General features: G+C 42.5%; 1 protein-coding gene across 2 annotated transcripts in view; it reads left to right on the top strand.

Annotated features, from left to right (window-relative positions):
• The window catches only part of RAD18 (RAD18 E3 ubiquitin protein ligase), a 108,338-nt gene extending 94,942 nt beyond the window's left edge, over positions 1-13,396 (top strand). For both annotated transcript variants that reach the window (XM_004018298.4, XM_012099578.3), the window contains one exon: positions 12,543-13,396. In XM_004018298.4, coding sequence (XP_004018347.1) covers positions 12,543-12,645 — 103 coding nt within the window. In that variant the 3' untranslated portion in view covers positions 12,646-13,396. The remainder of the gene's footprint in view (positions 1-12,542) is intronic.
• Positions 13,397-14,443: the final 1,047 nt, after the last annotated feature.

Genomic DNA, 14,443 nt, shown 5'->3' on the forward strand with positions numbered 1-14,443 from the left:
AAAGAGGTAGGGACAGAGCTCCGTCTTGGGAAGAGAGTCTTTAAAGAGAAGTTTCCAAACACCAGGAAACACTCTCACTGCCAAGTCTGTGGCAAGCCTTGGAACCAAAGAGGGCAACATGACCAGGAGGAAAAATAAATAATTAAAACCCACAGATTACATGCCCAATGGTAACTCCCCCAGCAGAGAAGCAGCAGATATCTGCATCCGCCACTAGCAAGCGGGGGCTGGGCAGGGAGGTGTCAGCTGCATTGCTTAGAGTAAGGACCTGGCCTGAATGCCCTGAGGGCAATCTGAGGGAACTAACTTGGGCTAGCAAAACCAGACTGTGGGATAGCTACCACGGGAAAAGCCCTAACCTAAGACACCACCAGGCCCGCTCTCAGAACAATGACTGAGCAGAGCTAGCAGGCTGCAGACCATCCCCCTCTGGTGACAGGCAGCCAGAGCAGGAAGGGGGCAATCGCAGCCCCAGAGAGGCATTATCTACCGAACTGCAAGCAGGCTTTCGTTGCTAACTAAGACTTCTTGGAATTCTGGACGGCCAACATCCACCTGAGAAGGTGCGCCAGTTGTACACCTAGAAAACCGAGCGGCAGGGACGGGGGAGGTGATAAGTCACAGCGACCGCGCTCACCAAACACGTGGTCACCTGAGCTGCTCAGACCTGGAAAGGGCACAAAACACAGGCCCAACCGAGTCTGTGCCTCTGAGGACTACCCCAGTACCTGAACCTGAACGGCTTAGACTTGGGAAGTGCATACAACCCAGGGCCGGCCTCAGACAGTTCCCGGCAGAGCAGCCTAAGCAGTGTTGACAGGGAAAGTACACACACCGTGAGTGGGGGCAAGCCCAGTGTGACCGAGACACTGCGAGGACACGCCAGTGTTATTTGTTTGCAGCGTCCCTCCCTCCCTACAGCACGACTGAACAAGTGAGCCTAAAAAAGGGTTCACCACCGCCCCCTTCTGTCAGGGCGGAAATTAGACACTGAAGCGACCAGCAAACAGAAGAAGCTAAAACAGACAGAACCGCCTTGGGAGTGACAGGTTCAATAGATTAAAACCCTGTACTGACTACATAGGAAGGGACCTATAGATCTTGAGAAATATAAGCTGGATCGAGGAACTATCCAAAAATGAACTGACCCCACACTGCCCACAACACCACCAGAGAAAGTCCTAGATATATTTTTACTACTTTTACTATCATTCCTTATTTTTTTAAAATTTTTAAGCCCTCTATTATACCTTTAATTTTCATTTTTATAACCTGCTATTACTTTGCAACAAAAGAAAGAGAGACCCTATTTTTTAAAGCAAACTTCATGTATATATATATATTATAATTTTTGTGACTTTTTTTTTCTTTAATATTGTATTTTTGAAAACCCAACCTGTACTCTAGATTTTTAATCTTTGCTTTTTGGTAGTTGTTATAAATTTTGTACATTTAAGAACCCAATCTTCAGTACCCATTTTTACTTGGGAGCGAGATTACTGGCTTGACTGCTCTCTCCCTCTTTGGACTCTTCTTTTTCTCCACCAGGTCGCCTCTATCTCCTCCCTCCCCCTTCTCTTCTCTACCCAACTCTGTGAATCTCTGTGTGTTTCGGGCTGTGGAGAACACTTAGGGAACTGATTACTGGCTGGATCTGTCTCTCTTCTTTTGATTCCCCCCTTTATCCACCTGGCCACATCTGTCTCCTTCCTCCCTCTTCTCTTCTCTGTGTAGCTCCATGAACATCTCTGAGCGGTCCAGACTGTGGAGCGCACATAAGGAAGTGATTACTGGCTAGCTTGCTCTCTCCTCTTTTGATTCCACCTCGTCTAACTTGGGTCACCTCTATCTCCCTCCTCCCTCTTCTCTTCTCCGTGTAACTCTGTGAACCTCTCTGGGTGTCCCTCACTGTGGAGAAACTTTTCGTCTTTAACCTAGATGTTTTATCAACGGTGCTGTATAGATGGAGAAGTCTTGAGGCTACTGTAAAAATAAGACTGAAAACCAGAAGCAGGAGGCTTAAGTCCAAATCCTGAGAACACCAGAGAACTCCTAACTCCAGGGAACATTAATTGACAGGAGCTCATCAAACGCCTCCATACATACACTGAAACCAAGCACCACCCAAGAGCCAACAAGTTCCAGAGCAAGATATACCATGCAAATTCTCCAGCAACACAGGAACACAACCCTGAGCTTCAATATACAGGCTGCGCAAAGTCACTCCAAGCCCATTGACATCTCATAACTCATTACTGGACACTTCATTGCACTCCAGAGAGAAGAAATCCAGCTTCACCCACCAGAACACCAACATAAGCTTCCCTAACCAGGAAACCTTGACAAGCCACCCATACAATCCCACCCACAGCGAGGAAACTCCACAATAAAGAGAACTCCACAAACTGCCAGAATACAGAAAGGTCACCCCAAACACAGCAACATAAACAAGATAAAGAGACAGAGGAATACCCAGCAGGTAAAGGAACAGGATAAATGCCCAGCAAACCAAACAAAAGAGGAAGAGATAGGGAATCTACCTGATAAAGAATTCTGAATAATGATAGTGAAAATGATCCAAAATGTTGAAAACAAAATGGAATCACAGATAAATAGCCTAGAGACAAGGATTGAGAAGATGCAAGAAAGATTTAACAAGGACCCATTCAATATCACAGTTATCCAATTCTATGCCCCAACCAGTAACGCTGAAGAAACTGAAGGTGAATGGTTTTATGAAGACCTACAAGACCTTTTAGAACTAACACCCAAAAAAGACGTCATTTTCATTATAGGGGACTGGAATGCAAAAGTAGGAAGTCAAGAAACACCTGGAGTAACAGGCAAATTTGGCCTTGGAATGTGGAATGAAGCAGGGCAAAGACTAGTAGAGTTTCGCCAAGAAAGTGCACTGGTCATAGCAAACACCCTCTTCCAACAACACAAGAGAAGACTCTACACATGGACATCACCAGATGGTCAACACCGAAATCAGATTGATTATATTCTTTGCAGCCAAAGATGGAGAAGCTCTATACAGTCAACAAAAACAAGACCGGGAGCTGACTGTGGCTCAGATCGTGAACTCCTTATTGCCAAATTCAGACGTAAATTGAAGAAAGGAGGGAAAACCGCTAGACCGTTCAGGTATGACCTAAATCAAATCCCTTATGATTATACAGTGGAAGTGAGAAATAGATTTAAGGGTCTAGATCTGATAGATAGAGTGCCTGATGAACTGTGGACTGAGGTTCATGACATTGTACAGCAGACAGGGATCAAGACCATCCCTATGGAAAAGAAATGCAGAAAAGCAAAATGGCTGTCTGGGGAGGACTTACAAATAGCTGTGAAAAGAAGAGAGGCGAAAAACAAAGGAGAAAAGGAAAAATATAAGCATCTGAATGGAGAGTTCCAAAGAATAGCAAGAAGAGATAAGAAAGCCGTCTTCAGTGATCAGTGCAAAGAAATAGAGGAAAACAACAGAATGGGAAAGACTAGAGATCTCTTCAAGAAAATTAGAGATACCAAGGGAACATTTCATGCAAAGATGGGCTCGATAAAGGACAGAAATTGTCTGGACCTAAAAGAAGCAGAAGATATTAAGAAGAGGTGGCAAGAATACACCGAAGAACTGTACAAAAAAGATCTTCATGACCCAGATAATCGTGATGATGTGATCACTAATCTAGAGCCAGACATCTTGGAATGTGAAGTTAAGTGGGCCTTAGAAAGCATCACTACGAACAAAGCTAGTGGAGGTGATGGAATTCCAGTTGAGCTATTTCAAATCCTGAAAGATGATGCTGAGAAAGTGCTGCACTCAGTATGCAAAGACAAAGACTGGCTGAATGGATATAAAACCAAGACCCCTATATATGTTGTCTACAAGAGACCCACCTCAAAACAAGGGACACATACAGACTGAAAGTGAAGGCCTGGAAAAAGATATTCCATGCAAATAGAGACCAAAAGAAAGCAAGAGTAGCAATACTCATATCAGATAAAATAGACTTTAAAACAAAGGCTGTGAAAAGAGACAAAGAAGGACACTACATAATGATTAAAGGATCAATCCAAGAAGAAGATATAACAATTATAAATATATATGCACCCAACATAGGAGCACCACAATATGTAAGACAAATGCTAACAAGTATGAAAGGGGGAATTAACAATAACACAATAATAGTGGGAGACTTTAATACCCCACTCACACCTATGGATAGATCAACTAAACAGAAAATTAACAAAGAAACACAAACTTTAAATGATACAATAGACCAGTTAGACCTAATTGATATCTATAGGACATTTCACTCCAAAACAATGAATTTCACCTTTTTCTCAAGCACACACGGAACCTTCTCCAGGATAGATCACATCCTGGGCCATAAATCTAGTCTTGGTAAATTCAAAAAAATTGAAATCATTCCAAGCTCTTTTCTGACCTCAATGCAGTAAGATTAGATCTCAATTACAGGAGAAAAACTATTAAATAAATTCCAACATATGGAGGCTGAACAACACGCTGCTGAATAACCAACAAATCACAGAAGAAATAAATCAAAATATGCATAGAAATGAATGAAAATGAAAACACAACAACCCAAAACCTGTGGGACACTGTAAAAGCAGTGCTAAGAGGAAGGTTCATAGCAAATCAGGCATACCTCAAGAAATAAGAAAAAAGTCAAATAAATAACCTAACTCTACACCTGAAGCAACTAGAAAAGGAAGAAATGGAGAACCCCAGGGTTCGTAGAAGGAAAGAAATCTTAAAAATTAGAGCAGAAATAAATGCAAAAGAAACAAAAGAGACCATAGCAAAAATCAACAAAGCCAAAAGCTGGTTCTTTGAGAGGATAAATAAAATTGACAAACCATTAGCCAGACTCGTCAGGAAACAGAGGGAGAAAAATCAATACAATTAGAAACAAAAACGGAGCGATCACAACAGACGGCACAGAAATACAGTGGAACATAAGAGACTACTATCAGCAATTATATGCCAATAAAATGGACAACTTGGAAGAAATGGACAAATTCTTAGAAAAGTACAACTTTCCAAAACTGAACCAGGAAGAAATAGAAAATCTTAACAGACCCATTACAAGCACGGAAATTGAAACTGTAATCAGAAATCTTCCAGCAAACAAAAGCCCAGGTCCAGACGGCTTCACAGCTGAATTCTACCAAAAATTTAGAGAAGAACTAACACCTATCCTACTCAAACTCTTCCAGAAAATTACAGAGGAAGGTAAACTTCCAAACTCATTCTGTGAGGCTGCCATCACCCTAGTACCAAAACCTGAGAAAGACGCCACCAAAAAAGAAAACTACAGGCCAATATCACTGATGAACATGGATACAAAAATCCTTAACAAAATTCTAGCAATCAGAATCCAGCAACACATTAAAAAGATCATACATCATGACCAAGTGGGCTTTATCCCAGGGATGCAAGGATTCTTCAATATCCGCAAATCAATCAATGTAATACACTACATTAACAAATTGAAAAATAAAAGCCATATGATTATCTCAATAGATGCAGAAAAAGCCTTTGACAAAGTTCAACATCCATTTATGATAAAAACTCTCCAGAAAGCAGGAATAGAAGGAACATACCTCAACATAATAAAAGCTATATATGACAAACCCACAGCAAACATTATCCTCAATGGTGAAAAATTGAAAGCATTTCCCCTAAAGTCAGGAACAAGACAAGGGTGCCCACTTTCACCACTACTATTCGACATAATTTTGGAAGTTTTGGCCACTGCAATCAGAGCAGAAAAAGAAATGAATCCAGATTAGAAAAGAAGTAAAACTCTCACTGTTTGCAGATGACATGATCCTCTACATAGAAAACCCTAAAGACTCCACCAGAAAATTACTAGAGCTAATCAATGAATATAGTAAAGTTGCAGGATATAAAATCAACATACAGAAATCCCTTGCATTTCTATACACTATTAATGAGAAAATAGAGAAATTAAGGAAACAATTCCATTCACCATTGTAATGAAAAGAATAAAATACTTAGGAATATACTTACCTAAAGAAACAAAAGACCTATATATAGAAAACTATAATACACTGGTGAAATAAATCAACGAGGACACTAATAGATGGAGAAATATATCATGTTCATGGATCAGAAAAATCAATATAGTGAAATGGAGTATACTACGCAAAGCAATTTATAGTTTCAATGCAATCCCTATCAAGCTACCAACGGTATTTTTCACAGAGCTAGAACAAATTTCAGAATTTGTATGCAAATACAAAAAAACCTCGAATAGCCAAAGCAATCTTGAGAAAGAAGAATGGAACTGGAGGAATCAACTTGCCTGACGTCAGGCTCTACTACAGAGCCACAGTCATCAAGACAGTATAGTACTGGCACAAAGACAGAGATATAGATCAGTGGAACAAAATAGAAAGCCCAGAGATAAATCCACACACCTATGGACACCTTATCTTTGACAAAGGAGGCAAGAATATACAATGGAGAAAAGACAATCTCTTTAACAAGTGATGCTGGGAAAACCGGTCAACCACTTGTAAAAGAATGAAACTAGAACACTTTCTAACACCATACACAAAAATAAAACGGATTAAAGATCTCAACATAAGACCAGAAAGTATAAAACTCCTAGAGGAGAACATAGGCAAAACACTCTCCGACATAAATCACAGCAGGCTCCTCTACCTGCCCCCAGAATATTGGAAATAAAAGCAAAAATAAACAAATGGGACCTAATTAAAAGTAAAAGCTTCTGCACAACAAAGGAAACCATAAGCAAGGTGAAAAGACAGCCTTCAGAATGGGAGGAAATCATAGCAAATGAAGCAACTGACAAAGAATTAATCTCAAAAATATACAAGCAACTCCTGTAGCTCAACTCCAGAAAAATAAATGACCCAATCAAAAAATAGGCCAAAGAACTAAACAGACATTTCTCCAAAGACATACAGATGGCTAACAAACACATGAAAAGATGTTCAGCATCACTCATTATCAGAGAAATGCAAATCAAAACTACAATGAGGTACCATTTCACGCCAGTCAGAATGGCTGCTATCCAGAAGTCTACAAGCAATAAATGCTGGAGAGGGTGTGGAGAAAAGGAACCCTCTTACACTGTTGGTGGGAATGCAAACTAGTACAGCCACTATGGAGAACAGTGTGGAGATTCCTTAAAAAACTGGAAATAGAACTGTCATATGACCCAGCAATCCCACTGCTGGGCATACACACCAAGGAAACCAGAATTGAAAGAGACACGTGCATTAATGTTCATCACAGCCCTGTTTATAATAGCCAGGACATGGAAGCAACCTCGATGCCCATCAGCAGATGAGTGGATAAGAAAGCTGTGGTACATATACACAATGGAGTATTACTCAGCCATTAAAAAGAATGCATTTGAATCAGTTCTAATGAGGTGGATGAAACTGGAGCCTATTATACAGAGTGACGTAAGCCAGAAAGAAAAACACCAATACAGTATACTAACGCATATATATGGAATTTAGAAAGATGGTTAATGATAACCCTGTATGTGAGACAGCAAAAGAGACACAGATATATAGAATAGTCTTTTGGACTCTGTGGGAGAGGGCGAGGGTGGGATGATTTGGGAGAATGGCATTGAAACATGTATAATATCATATGTGAAATGAGTCACCAGACCAGGTTCGATGCATGATACAGGATGCTCAGGGCTGGTGCACTGGGATGACCCAGAGGGATGGTATGGGGAGGGAGGTGGGAGGGGGGTTCAGGATGGTGAACACGTGTACACCTGTGGCGGATTCATGTTGATGTATGGCAAAACCAATACAATATTGTAAAGTAATTAAGCTCCAATTAAAATAAATTTATATTTAAAAAATAATCAGAATGGAAAAAAAGAAACAATTAGGAAAGGACCCCACGGCTTTACGTCTCAACAAAATAATAGCTCTGCAAATATGTATCTTAAGCTTATAGGCCTTTTCATAGTGTTCATGAGATTCAGAAGAGATTAAGAAGAGGTGGCAAGAATACAAAGAAGAACTGTACAAAACAGGTATTAATGACCCAGATAACCACAATGGTATGGTTACCCACCTAGAGCCAGACATCCTGGAGTGTGAAGTCAAGGGGGCCTTAGGAAGCATCACTATGAACAAAGCTAGTGGAGGTGATGGAATTCCAGCTGAGCTATTTAAATCCTAAAAGAGGATGCTGTTAAAGTGCTCTCTATACTCCAGATGCCAGCAAATTTGGAAAATTCAGCAGTGGCCACAGGACTGGAAAAGTTCAGTTTTCTAATCTGAAAGGCAATGACAAACAATGTTCAAATCACTGAAGAGTTGCATTCATTTCACATGCTAGCAAAATTATGTTCAAAATCCTCCAAGCTAGACTTCAACAGCATGTGAACCGAGAAATTCCAGATGTTCAAGCTGGATTTAGAAAAGGCAGGGAAACCAGAGATCAAATTGCCAACATCTCTGCTGGATCATAGACAAAGCAAGGGAATTAAAAAAAAAAAAATCTGCTTCATTGACTATGCTAAAGCCTTTTGACTGTGTGGATCATGACAAACTGTGGAAAGTTCTTCAAGAGATGGGAATACCAGACCACTGTACCTGCTTCCTGAGAAACCTGTATCCAGGACAAGAAGCAACAGTTAGAACTGGATACGAACAATGGACTGGTTCCAAAGTGGGAAGGAAGTACATCAAAGCTGCATATTATTTATTTAACTTATATGCAGAGTACATCATGCGAAATACCAGGCTGGATGACTCACAAGCTGGAGTCAAGATTGCTGGAAGAAATATCAACAACCTCAGATATGCAGATGACACCATTTTAGTGGCAGAAAGTGCAGAGGATCTAAAGAGCCTCTTGATGAGGGTGAAAGGGGATTGAAAAAGCTGGCTTAAAACTTAGCAGTCAAAAAACAAAGATCATGGCATCCGGTCCCATCACTTCATGGCAAATAGATGGGGAAAAAGTGGAAACAGTGACAGATTTTATTTTCTCGGGATCCAAAATCACTGCGGATGGTGACTGCAGCCATGAAATTAAAAGACACTCACTCCTTGGAGGAAAAGCTATCACCAACCTAGACAGTGTTGAGATATCAACACAAAGCAGAGACATCACTTTGCTGAGAAAGGTCCATATAGTCAAAGCTATGATTTTTCCAGTGGTCATGTACAGATGTGAGAGTTGGACCATAAAGAAGGCTTAGCGCCAGTGAATTGACAGTTTCAAACTGTGGTGCTGGAGAAGATTCTTAATAGTCCCTTGGACAGCAAGGAGATCAAACCTTAGTCAGTCCTAAAGGAAATCAGCCCTGAAACTCATCGGAACGGCTGATGCTGAAACTCCAGTACTTTGGCCAACTGATGGAAAGAGCCAAGTCATTGGAAAATACCCTGATGCTGGGAAAGACTGAGGGCAAGAGGAGAAAGAGGCAGCAGAATATGAGATGGTTGGATGGCATCACTGACTCAATGGACATGAGTTTGAGCAAGCTCCAGGAGATGATGACGGACAGGGAAGCCTGGCGTGCTATGGTTCATGGGGTCACAAAGAGTTGGACACGACAGTGACTGAACAATAACAACAAAACTTATAGGTATTTTGTGGTACTGCAAGTGACATATTTGAGATACTAGTCCTAGAACATGCTATTTCAGTCCCAGTACATTCTTCTAATTCCATAAATGATTGAGAGGTTCTTTTAGTAACACAGTGCCCCATATAAAGCAGTATTTTCATAAACAACAAAAAAACAAAACCCCACCCCAAACAAGACCCTGCTTTCTGTAGGTTGGTCTCAGCTTCTTCTATCTGTGATTATTGGTTCATCTTACCAGTTTGAGCTACAGGATATGTTTACATTGAAGAGGATGAAAATAGGAAGAAAAATGGTCCAGGTAAATCATTTCAAGTTTCATGTTTCCAGCTTTCAGTTTCCACATGAAATTGTGGAGGAAATGTTTCTGCCTCCAGGAATCTGAGTCCCTTCTCTCAGACCTGCTCCCCCTCCACCGTCTCCTCCCTCAGTGAGCAGTGGTGTTAACAGTCTTCCCCACTGCTGCAGCCAGAAACTGAAGAATCATTGTCAACTTCTCACTCTCTCTTACGTCTCAGATGCAGTTGATTGCAAAACCCTATGGATAAGTTGTCCTCAGACTTATATGTACATCAAGATCACTTGGAGGACTTGTTAAAATAGATTATTGGGCTCCACTGAACCCCAAGATTGAGATTTTGGAGATTTGGGCTGGGGTGCAGGAGTTTGCATTTTAACACTCCCCGTGGTTGCTGATGCTGCTTCTGGGGCCCCTCATTGAGGAGCGGGGCTGTGGGCGACCCCTGAACTATCTCTTGTCAGCCCCTCTGTGCCACAGTCTGCATAAGACTTGTTTTCTCTCTGGCTTCCTGCGACAGCCGTCTGGCTGGCTGGCTGTCTCTCTGCCTCTAGCCAGTATGCTTCATTCTGCTAGTGAGACCTGAAAGACATCGTGTTCTCTGTGGTAGTTTGAAGTCTTGTGGGGACTCGTGAGCTACGGCCCCAGCCTGCCCACTGGCTCCTGGACTGTCCTTCCCCACCCCTCTTTCCTTGTTAAGCCAAGCTGAGCTACTCATCTTTGCTTCAGAGTCATACTGCCTTATACTGCTGTTGCTTCCACCTTGGTTGCCTTTTCTCCTTTTTTCATCCACACAGGAGTTGTGGTTCCTTCCTTGACAGCTCTGCTCAGAAGCCCCTGACTGCTCCCCTGATCTGGCAGCACTCTGTTTGCACTTAAACCCGACTCGCTTCCTAGAGAGGATGTTCGTTAGGCCCCGCACCCTGCAGGGTGCCTGGGGGAGGGGAGTCTCATGGTGGGCACTCAGTAGGCATATGAGTGATTGAATATGCCAGTCAGCATTCTTTGGATCTGAACACACTCCCTGGTAAATAAGGGTTGCCACTTAAAAGTCTTTTCTTAACTCTTTATCTCTTGTGCTTTATCTTTTAGTTCCTTTTTTAGGGAATAGCTTTTTCTAATATTATAAAATCAGAAAAGGAAGAATCATTTTCTCTGTTGGTAACCTGCATTTCATCCTAACCCCATGAGAAGTCATTTGCAGTACACTAATGATCCCAACATATTTTCTAGAGACGACTTGAAAATTTGGCTGTCTCTTTTTGGAGGAGGGGACTTTATTCATTGTTATTTATTAAGAACTGTTATTGTGAACACATCTTAAGTGTACAGCTTGATGGATTTTTCCAACTGAATATATCCAGGGTTAGGGTTATTTTGGTGGGTGCGGTGAATCACACCCTCTCAGTACTCACACTCTCGAGGCCCACATTGATTCTGGACTTGGTCATGTGATATGAGAAGAAGCTTGGGTAGTGTTTGCACAGTGGGGCTTGTCCTTTCAGAATGCTCACTTTTCGGATTCTTCCCTTTGGACCCAGCCCTTCCACTGTGAGAAGCCCACCCTGGGCATGGGGAGAAGACAGTTGGAGGAGAATGGGGAGGGGCAGCCCTCTCACCAGCCAGTTTTCAAGTCAGCAGCCAGCACCAGTTTGCCAGTAGACAAGTGAGCCGTCCTTGAAGTGAATCCTCCAAACTCAGTTCAGCTGTCTGTTCTGAGCCCTGCCCAGATCTGGAATCACGACCAAATAAACAATTGTTTTGTTTCCTGAGAATGGTGGTTATGTAGTGGTAGATAAGCAGAATGAATTGAACAAAAGTAGTTTCTGTTTAGTTTTTTAATTGCCATGTAACAAATCACCCTGAAACTTAGAAGCTTAAACCACAGCCATTTTATTTGCTTCTGTTTCTTCAGTCTGGGCTGGCCTCAGGCTGCGGGTGGTCATTTATGTGGCACATAGCCCACTGGCAGGGCAGATGGAGGCCATGTTCCACTGAGATGTTTGGACTTCTCTCTCTTTCCTTGTAGTGTGGGAGCCTGTTCTATGTAGTTTGGTCTCTGCATGTGCTCCAGAATCCAGAGAAAGTTTGCTTTTGTCTTCCCACCTACTTGAATGGCAGCCACCTCTTTTCCCCCAGCGCTCTGCCCAAAGTGAGGGGATGTGCATGGCCCATCTCTGTTGGGAGGGGACTTTATTTTCTTGGTCCCCTTACAACCTCAGCTCTCTGACGAGATAAGTTATGATTTTGTTAAGACTCTCTGACTTCGTCTTGTTGCGATGGAAGCACTTTTTTTGCAGCTTTCTGCATGTGAAGCAGAAGCAAAAAACTGCTAGATTCTGGTTGAGAAGAAGGAGATTCAGTTCTTAACTCTATCATTTAGGATTTGTGATCTTTGCTAAGTCACTGTTTTCTCAGTTGTAAAGTGGAAATAATAATAAAAGTAATAAGAATTATCATAGTAGACTTGTCAGTGGAGTGGAAGGCTATTTGGAGGATTACATAAAAACACATGGGAAAGCACTTATAAACCAGAAACTGCTGTAAAATAATAATCATCATTTTCTAAGCTGGCATTTTCTTTTTTCCATTTTCAGAAATGATCTTCAAGACACAGAAATAAGTCTTGGACAGAATCGTCGCACAAGGTCAGCTGAAAGTGCTGAGCTTGAGCCAAGAAATAAGCGGAACAGAAATTAGTGTGGTGACTTTGCCAGTGCAGTCATTGGAAGATGGTGTTTTGTTGCCGTGTAGATTTCATATTCATAAATTTCCCAAGTGAAGATGTTACATTCTAAATGTTACATTTAACTGATTTTCAGTCTTTTCTGCCTTTCCAGGAAAAGAAAAAATTTTACACAGCATCCTCAGTCAGTTACCCACTGCCCCTAAAACATCTCACTCTAAAAACACTGGCATCCACATGTTCACCAGCTTTGCAGAAGACATAGATTTGTTTGTTTTTGTTTGTAAGTTTCAGGATATATTAATATTTAAGCCATTCTCCTGTCTCTTTCATGGAGAAGCCAAGTTCAGAAAAGGATCCTTCAATCCCTCTACCATAGGGACTAGTTGAGATGTCCAGAGCCACTGTGTTTCTGGAAAGGCAAGCAGGGTGTCTTAACTCACAAGGCCTGGAGGCCAGCACCCATGTCACAGCTGTTACATGATTGCTTGTTGCCGAAGTTTCATGTGGTCCTTAGCTAGACCCATGTCTCACACTTTACTGGAAGCAGGACGTTGGTACTGTAATCTAAAGGCACAGAACAATAAAATACTGGGCATGTTCTTCAGAAATAGCTCTTACAGATGATTTCTTGATCTTTTTTTTCACTTGAGTAAATCGAATCTTAACACTGAATTCCAGCTATGAAATGGAGAGAATGCAATAAATGGCTTTTGTAACTGAACAGATTCTATATCAATTTAAAATAAAGTCCTTGAAACAGTCTTCTGTGAGTAGTTGAGTACAAGCTACATATCACTGGAAGGGGTTGATCAGAAATTGTTTTCTCTGTGCAAAATGTCCCACAGTTCCCAGTTACTTCCACAATTCCTAATGCCTGTTTTGACATTTCAGAGCCAGTCCCCTCTCGTGGGTGCCAGGAGCTCTGGGGCTGTCCGTGTCCTGATGACAGCAGTCACTTCACCAGAGTCCAGGAAGACCCTCGTGTTGGTTCAGGGGTAGAGGGCCTGCTCTGGGCCAAGTGCTCCATCATCTCAGGGCAGCCACCTCTGCTCCCTCTGGGTTCCTGGGAGGAGAAGATGGCCGGAGCTCTACTGTATAAAACAGCACCTAAAATTAGGAAGGACTATGGGGGAAAGTGCTCTCCCGTCAGCTCCCAGATGGCCTGGTGATGCACGATTCCTTCTCTGCTTACCCGTGAGGCAGGGCTCTTGCCTAGAAAGGCTTCCAGGCAGCCACATGGGTAAGTGGGTCAGCCTGCTCCAACTTCAAGAAGTTGTCAGAATGCCTCAGCTTCTCTCGTATGCTACCCCACATCTCCTGCAGGTACCATGGGCTCCCCACTCTGCTCTCAGCATGTTGGGGGCAACACTCCATCCCCGCCTCTATCTCAGGTTGCTGCACCCCAGCCTCTCCCAGGCAGCAACGGTCAGGCTGGCTGATGTGCTCCACTGTATGTAATGGGGGCCAGTGGCCTTCCCTGTAATCTTGGCTTGGCAGCCAGCACTGCACATCGGATGACTGGCTCATGGGGAAGGAGAGGCATGTGATTTCCTTGCCTGTTCTCGGAGAATCCTGCTTCATCACTGGACTGAAGTGCTTGGTTCCTGCGGTGTGAGCGTCTGCCAGCAAGTTCCTCTGATGCACTGTGCTGAGGATCTGAAGCTGCCACCCACCTTCTTGAGGGCTCGGGTGGTGAGTTATTAACACCTAGGCTTCTGAGGCTTGTCATGGAGGGAAAAGGAGGGATGGGGAGGTTGAAAGGGGAGGAAACATCAACTGGGTCTCATCCATGGCTTCTATGGTGATTCA

The sequence above is a fragment of the Ovis aries genome, chromosome 19 (genome assembly GCF_016772045.2).
Source record: "Ovis aries strain OAR_USU_Benz2616 breed Rambouillet chromosome 19, ARS-UI_Ramb_v3.0, whole genome shotgun sequence".
Classification (NCBI taxonomy): domain Eukaryota; kingdom Metazoa; phylum Chordata; class Mammalia; order Artiodactyla; family Bovidae; genus Ovis; species Ovis aries.